A 25,082-nucleotide genomic window follows, 5' to 3' on the forward strand; every position below is an offset into this window, starting at 1 on the left:
TAAAGCTGAAGCATTTGCATCCATTTTCAGCCAGAAGTGCCAAGTGGATGATCCAGCTCGACCTCCTCCTGAGGTCCACACCATTAATGAAGCCAGCCTTCAGCCAATTTGATTCACTCCATGTGATATCAAGAAACAGCTGAGCACATTGGATAAAGCAAAAGACTATGACCCCGACAACATCCAGGGGGCTGTAGTACTTTAGTTTTGTGCTCCAGAACAAGCTGCGCCTTTAGCTGCACCTGATCCAGTACAGCTACAACATTGGCATCCACCCGAAAATGTGGAAAACTGCCCAGGTATGTCCTGTTCACAAAAAGCAGAAAAAATCCAATCTGGCCAATTTCTGACTCATCAGTCTACTCTCAATCATCAGCAAAGTGACAGAAGGCGTTGTCAACAGTGCTCACCGATGCTCAGTTTGGGAATGCCAGGACTCTCGGTTCCAGACCTCATTACAGTCTTGGTATAAACATGGACAAAAGAGCTTAATTCCAGAGGTGAGGTGAGAGTGGCTGCCCTTGACATCAAGGCAGCATTTGACCGAGTGTGGCATCAAGGAGCCCTAGTAAAATTAAAGTCAATGGGAATTGTTAAATTCGCCACTGGCTTGAGTCATACCTAGCACAAAGGAAGATGGTTGTGGTTGTTGGAGGTCAATCATCCCAGCCCCAAGACATCGCTTGCAGGAGTTCCTCAGGCCAGTGTCTTAGCCCCAAACATCTTCAGCTGCTTCATCAATGACCTTCCCTCCATCATAAGGTCAGAAGTGGGGATGTTCGCTGATGAATTCAGTGTTCAGTTCCATTCGCAACTCCTCAGATAAAGAAGCAGTCCATGCCCGCATGCAACAAGACCTTCAGGCTTGGGCTGATGTGTGACGCCAATGTTATTTGTCACTTAAGTGCCAGGCAATGACTGCCTCCAACAAAACGGAGTTTAAGCACCGCCCCTTGACATTCAACAGCATTACCATCTTTGAATCTCCCCACTATCAACATCCTGGGGGTCACCAACTGGACCACAAGAGCAGGTCAGAGGCTGGGTATTTTGCGGCGAGTGTCTCACCACCTGACTCCCCAAAGCCTTTCCACCATCTACAAAGCTCCAGTCAGGAATGTGATGGAATATTCTCTAGTTGCCTAGATTAGTGCATCTCCAACACCACTCAAGAAGCTCAACACCATTCAGGACAAAGCAGCCTACTTGATTGGCACCCCATCCACCGCCTTTAAATGCTCACTCCCTCCATCACCGACACACTGTGGCTGCAATATGTACCATTGGCAAAATGCACCACAGCAACTCGCCAAGGCTTCTTCAACACCACCTGCAAAACCCTGACCTGTACCACCAAGAAGGACAAAGGACAGCAGGCGCAAGGGAACACCATCACCTCCAAGTTCTCCTCCAAGTCACAGCCATCCTGATTTGGAAATATATCACCATTCCTTCATCATCGCTGGGTCAAAGTCCTGTAACTCTCTCCCTAACATTACGGTGGGAGTACCTTCACCACACAGACTGCAGCATTTCAAGAAGGCAGCTCACCACCGCCTTCTCGAGGGCCATTTGGGATGAGCAATAAATGCTGTCCTTGTCAGCGACACCCACATCCCACTAATGAATTTTAAAAAACGTGGTTGCAAATTATTTACAGCACAGAAACAGACCATTTAGCTCAAGATCCATGCTGGTGTTTATGCTCCACACGAGCCTCCTCCCACCTTTCTTCATCGAACCCCATCAATATATAGTTTGATTCTTTTCTCCCTTGTGCTTACCTAGCTCCCCCTGAAATGCATCTATGCCTTTCACAACAACTGCTCCTTGTGGTAATGGAGTTCCACATTCTAACCACTCTTTGGGTAAATAAGTTACTCCTGAATTCCTTCTAGGATTTATTAGTAATCATTTTATATTTAGGTCCTTTAGTTTTGGAATCCCACACTAATGGAAACCTCATTTCTACATCTATCTTATCAAACTCCTTCATACTTTCAAAGACCTCTGTTAGGTCAACCTTCTCATTTCTGGAGAAAAGAACCCCACCCTGTTCAGTCTTTGCTGATAGTTATAAACTCACAGTTCTGGTATCATCCTTGTAAATCTCTTTTGCACCTTCTGTTTCCTTTTTGTAATCTGGAAACCAGAACTATGCATAGTATTAAGTGTGGTCTACGCAAGGTTCTATATAAGTTTAACATAACCTCTGCTTCTCAATTCTGTTCCTCATGAAATGAACCCTAGTGCTTGGTTTTCATGTTTATGGCCTTATTAACCTGCTTCGCTGCTTTTAATGATTTGTGAACACGTATCCCTCGATCACTTTGCTCCTGTAACTCATTTTGATTCTTATTTCCCAAGGAGCCTTCTGCCTCCTACCAAAATGCACCACATCACACTTAGCTATATTGAAATTCATTTGCAATTTACACACCAATTCTGCAAATTGATTAATGTCTTCCTGTATTTTGTTGCAGTCCACCGCTGTATTAACTATACCCTCCAATTTGCTGTCATCCACAAATTTTGATGTACTTCCGATTCCCGAGTCCTTGTTTACGTAAATGGTGAACAACAGTGGTCCCAAGCCGAACCTTGTGGAACACCATTTCCCCACCATTTACCATTCTAAGTAGCTACCTTTAACCCCATCTCTCTCTCTCCAGTTTCATAGCCAGCTTGCTATCCATTCTGCTACTTGTCTCCTGACTCCACATGTTCTGACTTCAGTCATGGGTCTACAATGCTGTACCGTATCGAAGGTTTTTTTGAAAATCAAAATACATTTGGCCCAGATTTTGCGGTCAGCGACGAAGTGACGGCGCTCGCCACTGACCTCGAAGAAAGCTATCGACAAAGATCAAGCGAGCACTGTGGCATGGATTTCACTCTTCCTGCTGTTAATTTCATTCCAGCACCAATTATAGGGGATTTCTGGCATCCAGCAACAGTGATGTGATCAAGCAGACCTAGCAACCAATCACATTGAAGAATTCTCAGACATCAAACCAGGAAGTAACAAGCAGGTTTTATCATCCACTTTTTATAAATTTTACAGAAAGCAAAATAAAGATTGGGATATACACATGGGATGAAGGTAGAAGCTGAAATATCATAAACTTAAACATTTTATTTTTAAATCTTTTGAATTTTTATCAGGAATGGAGTAATTTGACAATCCACAAATATAAAATTATATTTTCGGGCCAGAGAGGTTGTTCAGCAGTAATTATGACTTGGTATGCCCTTAAAACCCCAGTTACACATCGTACAACAAGGCTACACTATTTCCGTATTTTTTACAGCAGTTTTGGAGCGTAAAAAGTGGAATTTCACATCAATTCAACTATCTCTAAGATTTCCAACTGCGAGAACATGAATTTCGCACTCTGTGGAGGAGTGGGTAATCACTGACAGCAATTTCTGGATTTCTGCGTTTAACTGCGCCTGTGAGGATGCCAGAAATTGCTGTATGTTTCACAGAGTACTGATGGGGAATGCTGACAGTTTTGCCGCCATTAGTAAAACTGCAAAATTTGGGCCTCCTCCATTGCCCTTATCTCATCTTTCTTTTACTTCAAAGAACTCCATAAAGTTGGTCAAGCATGATCTTCGCTTTTGGAATCCATGCTTACTACTATTATATTTTCAGTTTCTAGATGTTTTTCTATTACATCTTTGAGTAAGGATTCCATTATCTTTCCTATCACCGACGTTAAGCTAATTGGTCTATAGCTCCAGAATATAATAGTCTCAATGAGTATCCGCGATGGCTCAGTGGATAACACACTCACCTCTGAATCAGAAGGTTGTGAGTTCAAGTCCTACTCCGGAGACTTGAGCACAAAAATCTCGGCTGACATTCCAGTGCAGTAGTGAAAGAGTGCTGCACTGTTGGAGGGTGCAATCTTTCAGATGAGACGTTAAACCGAGACCCCCATCTGCTCTCTCGGGTAGACGTAAAAGATCCCATGGCACTCTTTTGAAGAAGAGCAGCGGTGTTTTCCCCAGAGTCCTGGCCAATATTCATCCCTCAATCAACATCACTAAAACAGATTATCTGGTCATTATCACATTGCTGTTTGCGGACCTTGCTGTGCGCAAATTGGCTGCCCCGTTACCTGCATTACAACAATGACTATATTTCAAAAGTACTTCATTGGCTGTAAAATGCTTTGAGTGAAAGGTGCTATATAATTGCAAATCTTCCTTTTTTTTTTCCCGGACTTGTTCAATCTCCCTTTCTGTATATAGGAATCACATTCGCTGTCTGCCTGTCCTCTGGCACTATACCCTTTTCTAATTCATTTTTATTTTTGTGTAATAGTGCCACTGCTATCTCTTCCCTAACTTCTTCTAATATGTGCAGACCAGGAGTTTTATCCTCTCTTCGTTTGATTAGTTTATCAATTATTTCCTCCCTTTCTATCTTAAATGTCTTTACATCTTTTATGTTCTCTTTTATTGCAATGAAGGGGGATGTGGGTGGAGAGCGATACAAGGAAGTGATCAGAGATGGCCTTATCTGTGATTGAATCCAAATGGTTAAAATATAATTACTTTCATCAATAATACATTTTCTCGCTGGTGGCTGTAATTTCTGAGAATAGAGGACCAATGACCAGGATGATAAAACTGGGATTCAAGGACATTCATTCTAAACTTGTAATGAAAATTGTTACGCTGATTGAAACATAGAAAATAGGTGCAGGAGCAGGCCATTCGGCCCTTTGAGCCTGCACCACCATTCAATATGATCATGGCTGATCATGCAACTTCAGTACCCCACTCCTGCCTTCTCTCCATATCCCCTGATCCCTTTAGCCGTAAGGGCCAAATGTAACTCCCTTTTGAATATATCCAATGAACTGGACTCAACAACTTTGTGGTAGAGAATCCATAGATTCACAATTCTCTGGGTGAAAAAGTTTCTCCTCATCTCGGTCCAAGATGGCTTACCCCTGGTTCTGGACTTCCCCAACATCGGAAACATTCTTCCTGCAGCTAACCTGTCCAATCCCATCATAATTTTATATGCTTCTATGAGATCCCCTCTCATTCTTCTAAATTCCAGTGAATATAAGCCTAGTAAATCCAGTCTTTCTTCATATGTCAGTCCTGCCATCCTGGGAATCAGTCTGGTGAACCTTTCTTGTTATTGAGGGAGTGCAGCAATGTCCTTCCTCAGATTAGGAGACCAAAACTGCACACAATACTCAAGGTATGGTCTCACCAAGGCAGTGTCCAACTGCAGTAAGACCTCCCTGCTCTGATACTCAAATCCTCTAGCTATGAAGGCCAACATGCCATTTGCTGTCTTCACTGCCTGCTGCACCTGCATGCCAACCTTCAATGACTGATGTGCAATGGCACCCAGGTCTTGTTGCACCTCCCCTTTTACTAATCTGTCACCATTCAGATAATAATCTGCCTTCCTGTTTTTGCCACCAAAGTGGATAACCTCACATTTATCCACATTATACTGCATCTGCCATGCATTTGCCCACTCACCTAACCTGTCCAAGTCACCCTGCAGCCTCTTAGCGTCCTCCTCACAGCTCACACCGCCACCCAGCTTAGTGCCATCTGCAAACTTGGAGATATTACACTCAATTCCTTCGTCTAAATCATTAATATATATTGTAAATAGCTGGGGTCCCAGCACTGAACCTTGCATTACCCCACTAGTCACTGCCTGCCATTCTGAAAAGGACCCGTTTATTCCCACTCTTTGTTTTCTGTCGACTGACCAGTTCCCTCTCCACATTAATACATTACCCCCAATCCCATGTGCCTTAATTTTACACACTAATCTCTTGTGTGGGACCTTGTCAAAAGCTTTTTGAAAGTCCAAATACACCACATCCACTGGTTCTCCCTTATCCACTCTACTAGTTACCTCAAAAAAACTCCAGAAGATTTATCAAGCATGATTTCCCTTTCATAAATCCATGCTGACTTGAACTGATCCTGTCACTGCTTTCCAAATGTGCTGCTATTACATCTTTAATAATTGATTCCAGCATTTTCCCCACTATCAATGTCAGGCTAACCGGTCTATAATTCCCTGTTTTCTCTCTCCTTTTTTAAAAAAGTGGTGTTACATTAGCTACCCTCCAATCCTTAGGAACTGATCCAGAGTCCATGGAATGTTGGAAAATGACCAACAATGCACCTACTATTTCTAGGGCCACTTCCTGAAGTACTCTGGGATCGGGTACTAGCGGGAGTCGGGTCGGGTCCAGTCCGGGGGGGTCAGGTCGGGGGCGGGGGGGGAGATGGGAGTCGGGTCGGGGTGGGGTCCGGTCTGGGGGCGGGAAGCGGGAGTCGAGTCGGGTCGGGAGGAAGCAGGAGCTGGGCGTGGGAGGAGCCTTATTCACGCAGCCCCAGTGAGGCCATTGGGCCAGGGCTAGGGGCTGCGTGCTTCGGTCCCTCCCACGCAGTTTTGGGCGCCTGGAGCTACTGCACATGTGCGCCCACTGTAGCGCGCGTGTGCAGAGGTCCCGGCACTGTTTTCAGCGCAGGGACCTGGCTCCGCCCCCTACAGCTCCTGCTGCGCTGCGCCGAGCTGCAAACGACCTGCAGGGAGCTGGAGAATCTGGAAGTTTTTTTTAGGCGCACTTTGTGGCGTGAAAAACGAGCGTCCAGGTCGGGACTGCGCCGTTCTAGGCGCGGCTCGAAACTTGGGCCCAATGTTTCTATGGGCCCAAGTTTCCACATGATTTGCGCCTGATTTTTAGGAGCAACTGGTGGAGAACGGACTATCTTAGAAATCGCAATTCTCCACTTTTTTTTTTGCAGTTCTAGTGAGGTAGAACAGTTCTACTTTAGAACAGAAATTTTTCTTCAAAAGGGGGCGTGTCCGGCCACTGACGCCTGATTTGAAAGTTTCCACAGTGAAAACGTACTCCAAACTAAAGTAGAATGGAGCAAGTGAAGATTTTTGTAGAACTGAAAAAACCTGTTCTACACATTAAAAAATCAGGCGCAGGTTACAAATTAGGCGTCCAGAACGAGGTGGGGAAGGGAAGTCATTAAATTCGACAATAAATCCTTATTTATACTTCTACAAATATTATACAAATAAATCCAACCTGAATAAACATTGATAAGCAAAGAAAAGATTAAATAAACCATCTTCCTACCTGTGTGAAAGTGCTTCAGCCATCATTCGAAGGAAACCGCCGTTTGTTGCCGCGCAGGGGAGGGGAGGGAGGGGAAGGAGGGGAAGGAGACAGCGGCTTGTTGCTGTGGAGAGAGAGGGGAGGGAGGGGAAGGAGACAGCGGCTTGTTGCCGTGGAGTGAGGGGAGGGAGGGGAAGGAGACAGCGGCTTGTTGCCGCGCAGAGGAGGGGAAGGAGACAGCGGCTTGTTGCCGTGGAGAGGGGAGGGAGGGGAAGGAGACAGCGGCTTGTTGCCGCACAGAGGAGGGGAGGGAGGGGAAGGAGACAGCGGCTTGTTGCCGTGGAGAGAGGGGAAGGAGACAGCGGCTTGTTGCCGTGGAGAGAGGGGAGGGAGGGGAAGGAGACAGCGGCTTGTTGCCGTGGAGAGAGGGGAGGGAGGGAAAGGAGACAGCGGCTTGTTGCCGCGCAGAGGAGGGGAAGGAGACAGCGGCTTGTTGCCGCGCAGAGGAGGGGAAGGAGACAGCGGCTTGTTGCCGCGCAGAGGAGGGGAAGGAGACAGCGGCTTGTTGCCGTGGAGGGGAAGGAGACAGCCGTTTGTTGCCGCGGAGGGGAAGGAGACAGTGAGAAGGGAAGCCTCAGCGCTGATGTGCTGATGGCAATGTGATTTTATTAAAAAATGTTCAAAAATTAAACAGCTACAAAGAACTACAAAAATGGCCGAGTGCCAATGTTTTTTTTCACACTGAGCATGCGCGAACGCTCCAACGCGCACGCGCAGCGTTGCCGGCAGGAAGAAAACTAATTTAAATAGTACCTGCCCCCTCCCACTTCCAAAATCGGCGCGAGTGTAGGCTCCGCCCCCCTGGGCACCGTGCCAAACAGACAAGGAGCTGCAAAGCGCTCGAGAATAGTGCGTTTTTTTTCTGGCGCCGTTGTAGGCGCCAAAAACGGGCGTCCAGCTCGGTGGGGCGCCCGTTTTTTATCCTGTGGAAACTTGGGCCCCTTGTTTCTATTTTGAGGTCAACAACTGTTTCAGCACAAATGATGAGTTGGGCCGAAAATGACCCTCGTATTGTGTTGGTCTGCAAAAGACTCAAAGTATTTTCTTAGTATTTCTCCCACTATTTGCTTCCATTTTGTGGCTATGATTGAAAAAAAATAGTTATTTAATGAAACCAGAATTGATTGGTTGCTAACTAATCCTGCGCTTCGAACTCAAAAAAAGATTTTTATTCCATTGAAGTGCCAGAAAAGGTCTTGCAATGCCATTTTATGTCCGATGGCTGTGATAGGTAACTTCTCCCATCCAGTAAATTATCCAGTGTTTTATTCTTTCTGAATTGTCTGAAAGCTGGGTTGAAATAGTTTCTATATAATCTATCTAAATTAAAAATCTTAAATCTGCATTCTCTTTCTCTCCACACTTTCCTGTGTCCAGATTTTAAATGTTTTGCCTGTGTAAACTTGCCATGCTGTAGTTATATCTTCTGCCCATGGTGGGATTGTGGTACCTCTGTTTCCCATTGCCAGTGATGACACTGGAGCTTGGCAGTTGTGTCCTCCAGAGCTGAATCCCGAGCTCCCCTGATGGTCTTGCTGGCCTTGTCTCTTCTCCAAAAAAGGCAGTTTTCTTGAAAAACAATCCTGCTTCCGAGACAAGTTTTTAAAAAAAAAAGTAAGTTCTCAATACTGCTCTTGTGTTAAAGCCCAATTCCTTTGCAGTTTGCTAGCATTCATACATTGAAACACTCCAGTAGATGTAAATACTTCGGCATCTAAACATAAATATGCAGGCATTTATACTCTGAATCAAATTCAAAATTATATTAGATTTATTATCAGCTGTTGTTGAGCACACAAACCATTTTTACTACATATTGAAAATGAAATTGACCAAAAAGAATCAAACTGATACTAAATATATGGCACCCATATTTGTAATTGTGCTTGCAAATCGACAAGAGGATATGGAAAATTCTATGAATCAAGACAACAGCTATTGTCCGTCTTCCATCATAGAAAAGAATTGCCATTATTTAAGCATGCAGTTAGGTTTTGTAATACTCAAATGCTGCCTTTTTTATTTTTTACAGACTTCTAAATATAAAAATTCTCCAACATAACATAAGAAATAGGAGCAGGAGTAAGCCATGCAGCTCCTCGAGCCTGCTCCGCCATTTAATACAATCATGGCTGACCCGATCATGGACTCAGGTCCACTTTCCTGCCTGCTCTCCATAACTCCTTATTCCCTTATCAGTTAAGAAACTGTCTCTGTCTTAAATTCATTCAATGACCCAGCTTCCACAGCTCACAGGGCAGAGAATTCCATAGATTTGAAACCTGCAGAGAAGCAATTCCTCCTCGTTCAGTTTTCAATAGGCGGCCCCTTATTCTAAGATCGTGCCCTGTAGTTCTAGTCTCCCCTATCAGTGGAAACATCCTCTCTGCATCCACCTTGTCAAGCCCTCTCATAATCTTATACGTTTCGATAAGATCACCTCTCATTCTTCTGAATTCCAATGAGTAGAGGTCCAACCTACACAAGCTTTCCTCATGAAGTCTACTCCCTCATCTCCGGAATCAACCAAGTGAACCTTCTCTGAACTGCCTCCAAAGCAAGTATATCCTTTCTTAAATATGGAAACCACAACTGTGTGCAGTATTCCAGGTGTGGCTTCACCAATACTCTGAAGAACTGCAGCCAGACTTCCCTGCTTTTATACTCCATCCCCTTTGCAGTAAAGGCCAAGATTCCATTGGCCTTCCTGATCACTTACTGTACCTGCATACTAACCTTTTGTGTTTCATGCACCAGGACCCCCAGGTCTCACTGTACTGCAGTACTTTGCAATTTTTCTTCATTTAAATAATAACTTGCTCTTCGATTTTTTTTTCTGCCAAAGTGCAGAACCTCACATTTTGCGACATTATACTCCATCTGACAAATTTTTGTCCACTCACTTAGCCTGTCTCTATCCTTTTGCAGGTTTTTTTGTCCTCCTCACACATTGCTTTTCCTTCCACCTTTGTATCATCAGCAAACTTGGCTACGTTACACTCGGTCCCTTCATCCAAGTCGTTAATATAGATTGTCAATAGTTGAGGCCCCAGCACCGATCCCTGCGGCACCCCACTAGTTACTGTTTGCTAACCGGAAAATGACCCATTTATCCCGACTCTGTTCTCTGTTAGTTAGCCAATCCTCTATCCATGCTAATATATTACCCCCAACCCCATGAACTTTTATCTTGTGCAGTAACCTTTTATGTGGCACCTTGTCATATGCCTTCTGGAAGTCCAAATACACCACATCCACTGCTTCCCGTTTATCCACCCCATTCATTACATCCTCAAAAGAATTCCAGCAAATTTGTCAAACATGACTTCCCCTTCATAAATCCATGCTGACTCTGCTTGACTGAATTGTGCTTTTCCAAATATCCTGCTACTGCTTCTTTAATAATGGACTCCAACATTTTCCCAACCACAGATGTCAGGCTAACTGGTCCATAGTTTCCTGCTTTTTGTCTGCTTCCTTTTTTAAATATGGGCATTACATTTGTAGTTTTCCAATCTGCTGGGACTTCCCCAGAATCCAGGGAGTTTTGGTAAATTACAACCAATGCATCCACTATCCCTGCTGCAACTTCTCTTAAGACCCTAGGATGTAAGCCATCAGGTCCAGGGGATTTATCTGCCTTTAGTCCCATTATCTTACTGAGTACCACCTCCTCAGTGATTGTGATTGTGTTAAGTTCCTCCTCTCCTATCGCCCCTTGACTATCCACTGTTGGAATATTTTTAGTGTCCTCTACCGTAAATACTGATACAAAATATTTGTTCAAGGTTTCTGCCATCTCCACGTTCCCTATCACAGATTCCCTGGTCTCATCCTCTAACGGACCAACATTTTCTTTAGCCACTCTTTTCCTTTTTATATACCTGTAGAAACTCTTGCTATCTGTTTTTATATTTTGTACTAATTTACTTTCATAGTTTATCTTCCCTTTCTTAATAATTTTTTTAGTCATTCTTTACTGGCTTTTAAAAGCTTCCCAATCTTCTGTCTCCTACTAGTTTTGGCCACTTTGTATGCCCTTTATTTAGTTAGCCACAGATGGCTGTCTTTTCTTTTACACCCTTTCCTCCTCACTGGAACATATTTTTCTTGAGAGTTATGAAATATCTCCTTAAATGTATGCCACTGTTCATCAATAATCCACCACTTTAATCTATTTTTCCAGTCCACTTTAGCCAACTCTGCCCTCATACATTGTTAGTCTCCTTTATTTAAGCTTAGTACGCTGGTTTGAGATCCAACTTTCTCGCCCTCCATCTGAATTTGAAATTCAACTATGCTCTGATCACTCATTCCAAGGAGATCCTTTACTAGGAGATTGTTTATTAATCCTGTCATAGAAACATAGAAAATAGGTGCAGGAGTAGGCCATTCAGCCCTTCTAGCCTGCACCGCCATTCAATGAGTTCATGGCTGAACATGCAACTTCAGTACCCCATTCCTGCTTTCTCGCCATACCCCTTGATCCCCCTAGTAGTAAGGACTTCATCTAACTCCTTTTTGAATATATGTAGTGAATTGGCCTCAACAACTTTCTGTGGTAGAGAATTCCACAGGTTCACCACTCTCTGGGTGAAGAAGTTTCTCCTCATCTCGGTCCTAAATGGCTTACCCCTTATCGTTGGACTGTGACCCCTGGTTCTGGACTTCCCCAACATTGGGAACATTCTTCCTGCATCTAACCTGTCTAAACCAGTCAGAATTTTAAATGTTTCTATGAGGTCCCCTCTCATTCTTCTGAACTCCAGTGAATACAAGCCCAGTTGATCCAGTCTTTCTTGATAGGTCAGTCCCGCCATCCCAGGAATCAGTCTGGTGAACCTTCGCTGCACTCCCTCGACAGCAAGAATGTCCTTCCTCAGGTTAGGAGACCAAAACTGTACACAATACTCCAGGTGTGGCCTCACCAAGGCCCTGTACAATTGTAGCAACACCTCCCTGCCCCTGTACTCAAATCCCCTCGCTATGAAGGCCAACATGCCATTTGCTTTCTTAACCGCCTGCTGTACCTGCATGCCAACCTTCAATGACTGATGTACCATGACACCCAGGTCTTGTTGCACCTTCCCTTTTCCTAATCTGTCACCATTCAGATAATAGTCTGTGTCTCTGTTTTTACCACCAAAGTGGATAACCTCACATTTATCCACATTATACTTCATCTGCCATGCATTTGCCCACTCACGTAACCTATCCAAGTCGCTCTGCAGCCTCATAGCAGCTCACACTGCCACCCAACTTCGTGTCATCCGCAAATTTGGAGATACTACATTTAATCCCCTCGTCTAAATCATTAATGTACAGTGTAAACAGCTGGGGCCCCAGCATAGAACCTTGCGGTACCCCACGAGTCACTGCCTGCCATTCTGAAAAGTCCCCATTTACTCCTACTCTTTGCTTCCTGTCTGACAACCCGTTCTCAATCCATGTCAGCACACTACCCCCAATCCCATGTGCTTTAACTTTGCACATTAATCTCTTGTGTGGGACCTTGTCGAAAGCCTTCTGAAAGTCCAAATATACCACATCAACTGGTTCTCCCTTGTCCACTCTACTGGAATCATCAATTCCAGAAGATTTGTCAAGCATGATTTCCCTTTCACAAATCCATGCTGACTTGGACCTATCATGTCACACCTTTCCAAATGCACTGCTATGACATCCTTAATAATTGATTCCATCATTTTACCCACTACCGATGTCAGGCTGACCGGTCTATAATTCCCTGTTTTCTCTCTCCCTCCTTTTTTAAAAAGTGGGGTTACATTGGCTACCCTCCACTCCATAGGAACTGATCCAGAGTCAATGGAATGTTGGAAAATGACTGTCAATGCATCCGCTATTTCCAAGGCCACCTCCTTAAGTACTCTGGGATGCAGTCCATCAGGCCCTGGGGATTTATCGGCCTTCAATCCCATCAATTTCCCCAACACAATTTCCCGACTAATAAGGATTTCCCTCAGTTACTAGACCCTCTGACCCCTTTTATATCCGGAAGGTTGTTTGTGTCCTCCTTAGTGAATACCGAACCAAAGTACTTGTTCAATTGGTCCGCCATTTCTTTGTTCCCTGTTATGACTTCCCCTGATTCTGACTGCAGGGGACCTACGTTTGTCTTTACTAACCTTTTTCTCTTTACATATCTATAGAAACTTTTGCAATCCGTCTTAATGTTCCCTGCAAGCTTCTTCTCGTACTCCATTTTCCCTGCCCTAATCAAACCCTTTGTCCTCCTCTGCTGAGTTCTAAATTTTTCCCAGTCCCCAGGTTCGCTGCTATTTCTGGCCAATTTGTATGCCACTTCCTTGGCTTTAATACTATCCCTGATTTCCCTTGATAGCCACGGTTGAGCCACCTTCCCTTTTTTATTTTTACGCCAGACAGGAATGTACAATTGTTGTAGTTCATCCATGCAGTTTCTAAATGTCTGCCATTGCCCATCCACAGTCAACCCCCTAAGTATCATTCGCCAATCTATCCCAGCCAATTCACGCCTCATACCTTCAAAGTTAGTCTTCTTTAAGTTCTGGACCATGGTCTCTGAATTAACTGTTTCATTCTCCATCCTAATGCAGAATTCCACCATATTATGGTCACTCTTCCTCAAGGGGCCTCGCACAACGAGATTGCTAATTAATCCTCTCTCATTACACAACACCCAGTCTAAGATGGCCTCCCCCTAGTTGGTTCCTCGACATATTGGTCTAGAAAACCATCCCTTATGCACTCCAGGAAATCCTCCTCCACCGGATTGCTTCCAGTTTGGTTAGCCCAATCTATGTGCATATTAAAGTCACCCATTATAACTGCTGCACCTTTATTGCATGCACCCCTAATTTCCTGTTTGATGCCCTCCCCAACATCACTACTACTATTTGGAGGTCTGTACACAACTCCCACTAACGTTTTGGTGTTCTGCAGCTCTACCCATATAGATTCCACATCATCCAAGCTAATGTCCTTCCTAACTATTGCATTAATCTCCTCCTTAACCAGCAATGCTACCCCACCTCCTTTTCCTTTTATTCTATCCTTCCTGAATGTTGAATACCCCTGGATTTGAGTTCCCAGCCCTGATCATCCTGGAGCCACGTCTCTGTAATCCCAATCACATCATATTTGTTAACATCTATTTGCACAGTTAATTCATCCACCTTATTACGGATACTCCTTGCATTCAGACACAAAGCCTTCAGGCTTGTTTTTTTAACACCCTTTGTCCTTTTAGAATTTTGCTGTACAGTGGCCCTTTTTGTTCTTTGCCTTGGGTTTCTCTGCCCTCCACTTTTCCTCATCTCCTTTCTGTCTTTTGCTTTTGTCCCCTTTTTGTTTCCCTCTGTCTCCCTGCATTGGTTCCCATCCCCAACAGCACTAGCAAACACTCCCCCTAGGACATTGGTTCCGGTCCTGCCCAGGTGTAGACCGTCCGGTTTGTACTGGTCCCACCTCCCCCAGAACCGGTTCCAATGCCCCAGGAATTTGAATCCCTCCCTGCTGCACCACTGCTCAAGCCACGTATTCATCTGCGCTATCCTGCGATTCCTACTCTGACTAGCACGTGGCACTGGTAGCAATCCCGAGATTACTACTCGTTGGTACCAATGTGCACCACGACAACTGGCTGTTCTCCCTCCCTTTTTAGAATATCCTGCACCCGCTCCAAGACATTCTTGACCCTTGCACCAGGGAGGCAACATACCATCCTGGAGTCTCGGTTGCGGCCACAGAAACGCCTATCTGCTCCCCTCACAATTGAATCCCCTATCACTATCGCTCTCCCACTCTTTTTCCTGCCCTCCTGTGCAACAAAGCCAGCCACGGTGCCATGAACTTGGCTGCTGCTGCCCTCCCGTGATGAGTCATCCCCCCCAACAGTACCCAAAGCAGTGTATCTGTTTTGCAGGGGGATGACCACAGGGGACCCCTGCAATACCTTCCTTGCACTACTCTTCCTGCTGGTCTTCCATTCCCTATCTGGCTGTGGACCCTTCTTCTGCGGTACGACCAACTCGCTACACGTGCTACTCATGTCATTCTCAGCATCGTGGATGCTCCAGAGTGAATCCACCCTCAGCTCCAACTCCGCAACGCGGTCCGTCAGGAGCTGGAGGCGGATACACTTCCCGCACACATAGTCATCAGGGACACTTGAGTCGTCCCGGAGTTCCCACATGGTACAGGAGGAGCATAACACGTGACCGAGCTCTCCTGCCATGACTTAACCCTTAGATAAGCAACAACAATGCTAAAGTTTACTCACTGTTATAGAAGAGAAAAAAGAAAAACTACTCACCAATCACCAGCCAATCACTTACCCTCTTGGCTGTGACGTCACCTTTCTGTTTCGTTCTACTTCTTTTTTGCCTTCTCCCTGTGGCTGCACCAGCTCGCCTTTTATCGGCCTCACCAACGGACCTCCTCGACGCTGGGCCCCGGACTCCCTGCTGTGCCTTTTATAGGCCTCACCAACGGACTTCCTCGACGCTGCTCCCGACTGCCGCCGACACTGGGCCCTGGACTCCCTGCTGTGCCTTTTATAGGCCTCACCAACGGACCTCCTCGACGCTGGGCCCCGGATTCCCTGCTGTGCCTTTTATAGGCCTCACCAACGCACCTCCTCAACGCTGCTGCCGACTGCCGCCGACGCTGGGCCCTGGACTCCCTGCTGTGCCTTTTATAGGCCTCACCAACGGACCTCCTCGACGCTGTTCCCGACTGCCGCCGACGCAGGTCTGGTCCTGTCTTATTACACAGGACCAGATCTAAGATAGCCAGCCCCCTGGTTGGTTCTATTACATACTGCTCAACGAACCTGTCCCTTATGCACTGTATGAACTCTTCCTCAAGGCTACCCTGACCAATTTGATTTGTCCAATCAAGAAACATGTACATCTCTCCCACCATATAAACTCCTCCACATACTTAGGTACCCTTTTCACCTATTACCACATGGCTGTTCGATCATTGAAAAGACAATGAGAGAATCCCTCTCTCCCTTACCATGCCCTCCCCCTTCAATCTCAGTATTCTCCCCATTTGCCTCTAGAACAAATTACCCCCACGCCCTCTAATATTTCCTTTCAAATTTCCAAGTCCCTCCACCTTTAATGATACTTCTGCTGTCTGCTTAATCGCTCGCTCGCCATTTCCCTCAACATCTTTGTTCCCAGAAAATCAATTGCAGCCTTTACCTCTGGTCACTTTCCTGTTTCAGCCCCCATCTTTGCTCCAAGTCAGAGGAGTGCAAATTTGAACATTTCTGGCTCCTGACTGACTAAGCCATCAATTGCCAAATCTGGCTTGACCATATAAAGCACTACTGTGCCTCACTCTCTTCAGCCAAAACAACCTGTTACACAATGATCATGCTGGAGGGCAAGAACATGACCAAATGCCTCCTGAAACCCCTCTGCCCTCATCTCGAGCACACGAGGAGCTCATGGACTGCTTAATCTCGAAGATGAAGATCATTCATGCAACTGCTTTTCCTGCTCTGCCCCTGTTTCTTGCCCACTGCTTCCTGTCATCCAACCACCCCATCTCTTTGCAGTTTCTTGCTGACTCTCTTCCCTCCCCACCATCTCAAAGCTCATTTTGTCCTCCAAATCCACCTCCTGCTACCTCAATCCTCACTTCAATTCAACTCCTAACCCCTAAACTCTTTTTCCAAGCTCATGTATTTCCTATTGGCTGACATACAGTGGTACCTTTACCTCTGGCTCTGTCACTCCCTTTTTCAAAATTGCTATTATCAACCCCTCAAAAAAAAAAAAATTCCATTGCCTTGAAGTACTGTCCCATCACCAATCCCCTTTTCTTCTCGAAGGTGCTTGAATGTTTCCAACACCATGACCATCTCCCTGTTAAAATCCCTACAGTCTGGCTTCTTGCAGCATTGAAAATATCTTCGTGAAAGTCACGAATGACATCCTGTGTTACTGTGATTATGGTGTTTTATCCCTCCTGAACCTTTATTCAGGGTTTGATCTTGCAAACCTCTTCCAATGTCTCTTCTCTGCCATCTAGAGGACTGCTCTTGCATCGTTCCATTCCTACTTCTCAACGCAGTCAATGCATCATCAACATTGGGTTATCTTTCCTGCCACTCACAAACGCCTCCTGAGTCCACCCAGGATCCGTCCTCTGCTCCCTTCACAAACTATTCCCTTGTCATTTATTCCACCTTGCTTCTTGGCTACCTTCTCCGGTTGAACCGGCCTGCTGAGATTTCCAGCATTTTCTGTTTTTACATCTGTAATATTGGTGTCCTGTTTAACCCTGAGCTGAGCTTTGAAACCCCACATCCTATTCTTCCTCAAGGCTGCTTGTTTCCACCTCACAACAATGCCCATCTCCAGTTCAACCTAGGCTGCCTTGCTTCTGAAATACTTGTATATACCTTTATCGTCTTCTTACTCAGCGACTACAATGTTCTCCTTGCTGCCTTCCCATCCGCCATCCTCATCAACTTCAACTTGCCCAAAACTGCTTTATGTAACCTGTACCACATGGAGTCTCACTGGTCCATGGCCTCTGTCTTTGATAACCTTCACTGGCTCTAGGTCCCCAAAACATGAAATTCAAAATCCGAGTCCTCATCTGTAAATCCTTCCATGGCCTTTCCCTACATATTCCCTGCAGACTTCTCCAGCCCTTTATCCCCTTGGGAACACTTCCTTTGGAATTCTCTTCCTAAACTTCTCCATCTTGTCCTTCATCTTTAGTGAAAAACCTCATCAAAACCTGTCTCTTTCACCAATCTTTTACTCGCCTCTTTTCTTTCCTTTCCAGCGTTATGGTGGCAGCAACATTCATTCCTTCAGAACAACTACATCTGTTTCTATTTTAATGAAGGTATTGCATTGTATTTTGAGCTTCTGCTCGGTTTAGAATGATTGTTTAAAGCATTGCAGATGTTGATGAGCACTACAAGAAAAATTGTAAACTTACATTTTCACTAACCTAATGATTTCTGAGATTGGAGAAATAAAAATATTTTCTGGCTGTATTCCTTAAAATTATTGAGAAATGTGGCCCTTGTAAATGTTTTTTGCTTGAACTGTATATTTCTAATAATTCATGTGTAGCCTGGATATATAAAGCGGTTACAGGAGATTGGTATCGTTTCACAGAATCATGTTGTAGTTTGGGTTACGCGGTCTCTTCTGTTTTGCTAAAGTCAGTCAGATCTAATGCAGTATATCTGTCTGCATTGCATTACATGTGGTGTTTTTGGTACACGCGGAAATTGATTTTTGTATTCTGACAGAATGACTTGTAATGTGACTTGGGTCTAAAAGTAACTGTTTGTTTTAAATATTGATTGGGACAAAGATTATTATTTAAGACAACCAAATCAAAATTCAGTACTAAAATGAGATCTGAACATTTGCACAGTTGTTCTCTCCATTAATCTTTCACTACTTACAGTTTTTTGTTCCTTTTTTAGGTGCATGATTGCCGATGAGGTAAGAATATTCATCAAGCTTTATCCCCCCCCCAGGTGGAATTGTAATGCTTGTAATTAAATCTCACATACCTACCTCTGACCTATCCTCCAGCATTTTGAAAGAGGCAAGAGGAAAAAAATTAAATACACAGGTAAAGGAACGTACAAGAATAATGGCCAGAGTCATGGAATTCAATCCTCCAAATATTGATTGTGAATCCTAAAATTCCATACAATAAAACAGAACTTTACTTATTTAGTCATAATCACTGGCATCACTGGTCCCGATAATATGTTGGGCATTCGTCCCTGTTATTATAAAAGTGTATTCAGCAACTCATTGTGAACACCACCACAGGAAATCCACTAGAATATTGTAATAAAAACATATAGTGCATGATTTTGTCACATTTCCAGTGCTACACTAATATCAGTTAATTTTATAAATTTATCCAAGGTACTTTGCACATAATTGGCTAATAGAACATTTATGCGACCTCCAGAAAATTTCTTCCTGCTGATGTGCAATTTACTCATTTGGATTCACTCCTATATAAAATGTGTTGGGAAGCAAGCTAGCCAAGTAAATCAATGAAATTGCTCTCCAAAAAATCAATCCTTTTGGCTGTCCTTTTTTCTCAGTAATTGAGATTTCTAATATCCAAAATAATGTTGAAAAAAAATTGGATTTCATATTCGGACTGAATTAGTCTATGCTGTTCTCGTTAATGTCCTGTTTCCTTTCTTCTCCTCTTCCCCCAGAGGTCTGGTCATCTGCCAGAAGCCTTGGCTGTCGCTTGTCATATGAATGGGCTCCTTCAGGTTCTTCCTTTCCTGGGCTTCTTAACCCACTTTCTCTTTTCCTTTCTCCTGCCTGATTTATTTAAGTGCGCAAACATGGCCACCGATTCTGCACTTTTGCTTCGTTGGGCCATTTGCTGGCAAGCTGCATGGAGTCAGCATAAAGTACAAATGCATTTCCTGCAACTAAAAACTGGTGTCCAGGAGCTTTGACTGGAGAACTATTTTTTGGGCAGCAGTGGGAGGGTTGGAGAATGATAAGCGGTAATGGGGCACATCTTGGGGTTCGAAAGAGGCCTAGGATTACTATTGTCTGTCACATTACTGATCTCAATTGGCAAGTCAATGAAAAAAACACTTTCCATCCATTAGATAGAGAAAGCCACCAATTAGCAACATGCGAGCATCACAGATCCACTCTTTCAAATCGCTAATTCTTTTCACACCTAACTGCATTTAGGAACCAACAGCCACAGTATGAACTAATCAAAGCATTGAAACTATTTTTTCAAACTGCTTTTAGCTGCCGTTTTCCTTCCTCACTCGGGTCATTATATATAGCTAAAACATTTATAACTTAGCAGTAAGGTGCTCTAGGTATTCAATCTATACCTAATTGTGAAACATGGGATACATTTCTCTGATACATTGAAAATGCTATTTCATCAAATATCCTTTTAGGCTGTAAAGTACTTCACTTTTATTATGTTTCGCAAGTAACTTATCAGTGATCTGCCTATCTGGAGAGATTAGAATTTTATACCACTGAGCTGCACACTGAGGAGACCCGTCCTTTTAGGCCGTGGGATAGGTTCTGTTGACAACAGTCACCACTGAGTTGAAATTATTTTCATTGTCATTCAGGCATTATTCATGCACTGAGATCTTGTCCAATCTTTGTCTCTGGGGAATTGCATTTAAACGACAGCAAAGAATGACTAAGAAAGGAAAGATAGATTACGAAAATAAACTTGGGTAAAACATAAAGGCAGATAGTAAAAGCTTTTACCGATATATAAAACGGAAGAGAGTGACTAAAGTAAATGTTGGTCCCTTAGAAGATGAGAAGGGGGATTTAATAATGGGAAATGTGGAAATGGCTGAGACCTTAAACAATTATTTTGCTTCGGTCTTCACAGTGGAAGGCACAAAAACCATGCCAAAAATTGCTGGTCACGGGAATGTGGGAAGGGAGGACCTTGAGGCAATCACTATCACTAGGGAGGTAGTGCTGGACAGGCTAATGGGACTGAAGGTAGACAAGTCCCCTGGTCCTGATGAAATGCATCCCAGGGTATTAAAAGAGATGGCGGAAGTTATCGCAGATGCATTCGTTATAATCTACCAAAATTCTCTGGACTCTGGGGAGGTACCATCGGATTGGAAAGCAGCTAATGTAACGCCTCTGTTTAAAAAAAAAAAAGGGGGCAGACAAAAGGCAGGTAACTAAAGGCCGGTTAGTTTAACATCTGTCGTGGGGAAAATGCTTGAAGCTATCATTAAGGAAGAAATAGCGGGACATCTAGATAGGAATAGTGCAATCAAGCAGACGCAACATGGTTTCATGAAGGGGAAATCATGTTTAACTAATTTACTGGAATTCTTTGAGGATATAACGAGCATGATGGATAGAGGTGTACCGATGGATGTGGTGTATTTAGATTTCCAAAAGGCATTCGATAATGTGCCACACAAAAGGTTACTGCAGAAGATAAAGGTATGCGGAGTCAGAGGAAATGTATTAGCATGGATAGAGAATTGGCTGGTGAACAGAAAGCAGAGAGTCGGGATAAATGGGTCCTTTTCGGATTGGAATTCGGTGGTTAGTGATGTGCCACAGGGATCGGTGCTGGGACCACAACTGTTTACAATATACATAGATGACCTGGAAGAGGGGACAGAGTGTAGTGTAACAAAATTTGCAGATGACACAAAGGTTAGTGGGAAAGCGGGTTGTGTTGAGGACACAGAGAGGCTGCAAAGAGATTTAGATAGGTTAAGCGAATGGGCTAAGGTTTGGCAGATGGAATACAATGTCGGAAAATGTGAGGTCATCCACCTTGGGGGGGGGGAAAAAAAGTAAAAGGGAATATTATTTGAATGAGGAGAAATTACAACATGCTGCGGTGCAGAGGGACCTGGGGGTCCTTGTGCATGAATCCCAAAAAGTTAGTTTGCAGGTGCAGCAGGTAATCAGGAAGGCGAATGGAATGTTGGCCTTCATTGCGAGAGGGATGGAGTACAAAAGCAGAGAGGTCCTGCTGCAACTGTACAGGGTATTGGTGAGGCCGCACCTGGAGTACTGCGTGCAGTTTTGGTCACCTTACTTAAGAAATGATATACTAGCCTTGGAGGGGGTACAGAGACGATTCACTAGGCTGATTCTGGAGATGACGGGGTTACCTTATGATGATAGATTGAGTAGACTGGTTCTTTACTCGTTGGAGTTCAGAAGGATGAGGGGTGATCTTATAGAAACAGTTAAAATAATGAAAGGGATAGACAAGATAGAGGCAGAGAGGTTGTTTCCACTGGTCGGGGAGACTAGAACTAGGGGGCACAGCCTCAAAATACGGGGAGCCAATTTAAAACCGAATTGAGAAAGAATTTCTTCTCCCAGAGGGTTGTGAATCTGTGGAATTCTCTGCCCAAGGAAGCAGTTGAGGCTAGCTCATTGATTGTATTCAAATCACAGATAGATAGATTTTTAACCAATATGGGAATTAAGGGTTATGGGGAGCGGGCGGGTAAGTGGAGCTGAGTCCACAGCCAGATCAGCCATGATCTTTTTGAATGGCGGAGCAGGCTCGAAGGGCGAGATGGCCTACTCCTGTTCCTAATTCTTATGTTCTTATGTCCTTATGTTGAAGTTCATCCATGTGATCTTTAAATGTTTGCCATTGCCTATCCACCGTCAGCCCTTTAAGTATAATTCGCCAGTCTATTCTAGCCAATTCACGTCTCATACCATTGAAGTTACCTTTCCTTAAGTTCAGGACCCTAGTCTCTGAATTAACTGTGTCACTCTTCATCTTATTAAAGAATTTTACCATGCTATGGTCACTCTCCCCTAAGGAGCCTCGCACAACAAGATTGCTAAATAGTCCTTTCTCACTACACATCACCCAGTCTAGGATGGCCAACCCTCTAGTTGGTTCTTCGAGATAGTGATCTATAAAACCATCCCTAATACACTCCAGGAAATCCTCCTCCACCGTATTGCTACCAGTTTGTGGATATGTAGATTAAAGTCGCCCATGATAACTGCTGTACCTTTATTGCACGCATCCCTAATTTCTTGTTTGATGCTGTCACCAACCTCACTATTACTGTTTGGTGGTCTATACACAACTCCCACTAGCTTTTTCTGCCCCTTGGTATTCCGCAACTCCACCCATACAGATTCCACATCATCCAAGCCAATGTCCTTCCTTACTATTGCATTCATTTCCTCTTTAACCAGCAACGCCACCCCACCTCTTTTTCCTTTCTGTCTATCCTTCCTCAATGTTGAATACCCCTGGATGTTGAGTTCCCAGCCTTGGTCACCCTGGAGCCATGTCTCCATGATGCCAATTATATCATATTCATTAATTGCTGCCTGTGCAGTTAATTCCTCCACCTTATTACGAATACTCCTCTCATTGAGGCACAGAGTCTGCAGGCTTGTCTTTTTAACACACTTTGCCCCTTTAGAATTTTGCTGTAATGTGGACCTTTTTGATTTTTGCCTTGGGTTTCTCTGCCCTCCACTTTTACTTTTCTTCTTTCTATCTTTTGCTTCTGCCACCATTCTCCTTCCCTCTGTCTCCCTGCAGAGGTTCCCATCCCCCTGCCATATTAGTTTAACCCTTCCTCAACAGCACTAGCAAACACTCCCCCTAGGGCATTGGTTCCGGTCCTGCCCAGGTGCAGACTGTCCGGTTTGTACTGGTCCCACCTCACCCAGAACCGGTTCCAATGTCCCAGGAATTTCAATCCCTCCTTTCTGCACCACTCCTCAAGCCACGTATTCATCTGCGCTATCCTGCGATTCCTACTCTGACTAGCATGTGGCACTGGTAGCAATCCAGAGATTACTAGCTTTGAGGTCCTACTTTTTAATTTAACTCCTAGCTCACTAAATTCACCTTCTAGTACCTCATCCCCTGGATAACCTATATAGTTGGTACCTATATGCACCACGACAACTGGCTGTTCACCCTCCCCCTCCAAAATGTCCTGCAGCCGCTCTGAGACATCCTTGACCCTTGCACCAGGGAGGCAACATACCTGGAGTCTGGATTGCGGCCACAGAAACGTCTATCTATTCCCCTTACAACAGAATCCCCTCCCACTATAGCTTTCCCACTCTTTTTCCTGCTTTCGTGTGCAGCAGAGCCACTCATGGTGTCATGAACTTGGCTGCTGCTGCCTTCCCCTGATGAGTCATCCCCCAACAGCACCCAAGGTGGTGTATCTGTTTTGGAGGGGGATTACCGCAGGGGACCCCTGCATTACCTTCCTTCCACTGCTCTTCCTGTTGGTCACCCATTCCCTCTCTGTCTGTGTAACTTTTACCTGCGGTATGACCAACTCGCTAAACATGCTATTCACGGCATCCTCAGCATCGCGGATGCTCCAGAGTGAATCCACCCGCAGCTCCAGTGCTGCAATGCAGTCTATCAGGAACTGCAGCAGGATACACTTCCCGCATATGTAGTCGTCAGGGACACTGGACGCGTCCCTGAGTTTCCACATAGCACAGGAGGAGTATGACACGTGTCCGAGCTCTCCTGCTATGACTTAACCCCTAGATTAAATTAATTTGCAACAACAATGATAAAGGTTACCTACTGATAAAGGAAAAGAAAAAGAAAAACTATTCGCCAATCACTTACCCCCTTGGCTGTGACGTCACCCTTCGATTTCTTTCTACTTTTTTGCCTTCTCTACCTGCCCCTGCACCAGCTGGCCTCCCCGACGATGCTGCCGCTCCCTGACTGATGGGCCTTTTATAGGACAAAGCACCCCACTTGATCAGCACTCCATCTACAACCTTAAACATTCACTCTCTCCATCATCAGTGCACCGTGGCTGAAGTGTGTACTATCTACAAGATGCACTGCAGCAACTCGCCAAGGCTTCTTCAGCAGCACCTCCCAAACCCATAACCTCTACCAACAACAACAACTTTTATTTATATAGCGCCTTTAATGTCGTGAATCATCCCAAGGCGCTTCACAGGAGTATTATGATATAAAATATTTGACACAAAGCCGCACAATTGGTCAAAAAGGTAGGTTTTTAAGGAGCGTCTTGAAGGAGGAAAGAGAAGCATAGAGGTTTCGGCAGGCAATTCCAGAGCTTAGGGCCTTGGCAACATAAGGCACGACTACCAATGGTTGAGCGATTATAATCCAGGATGCTCAAGAGGGCAGAATTAGAGGAGCGCAGACATCTCGGGGTTCTGGGGCTGGAGGAGATTAGAGTTAGGAAGGGGTGAGGCTTTTTAGAAGAATTTGAAAACAAGGATGAGAATTTTGAAACCGAGGTGTTGCTTCGAGAGCCACTGTCGCTCAGCGAGCACAGGGTGATGGGTGAGTGGGACTTGGTGCCAGTTAGGATACAGGCAGCCGAGT

At 44.6% G+C, this 25,082-nt stretch overlaps 1 protein-coding gene across 4 annotated transcripts in view; it reads left to right on the forward strand.

The window, feature by feature from the left end:
- zranb3 (zinc finger, RAN-binding domain containing 3) overlaps positions 1–25,082 on the forward strand; it is a 186,126-nt gene that overhangs the window by 34,161 nt on the left and 126,883 nt on the right. For 3 of the 4 annotated variants that reach the window (XM_070875416.1, XM_070875418.1, XM_070875417.1), the window contains exon 4: positions 18,661–18,679. In XM_070875416.1, coding sequence (XP_070731517.1) covers positions 18,661–18,679 — 19 coding nt within the window. Of the gene's footprint in view, positions 1–18,002; positions 18,066–18,660; positions 18,680–25,082 lie in introns of all 4 variants that reach the window. The other variant, XM_070875419.1, reaches the window with a different exon arrangement.

This window comes from Pristiophorus japonicus, chromosome 3 (genome assembly GCF_044704955.1).
Source record: "Pristiophorus japonicus isolate sPriJap1 chromosome 3, sPriJap1.hap1, whole genome shotgun sequence".
NCBI lineage: Eukaryota > Metazoa > Chordata > Chondrichthyes > Pristiophoridae > Pristiophorus > Pristiophorus japonicus.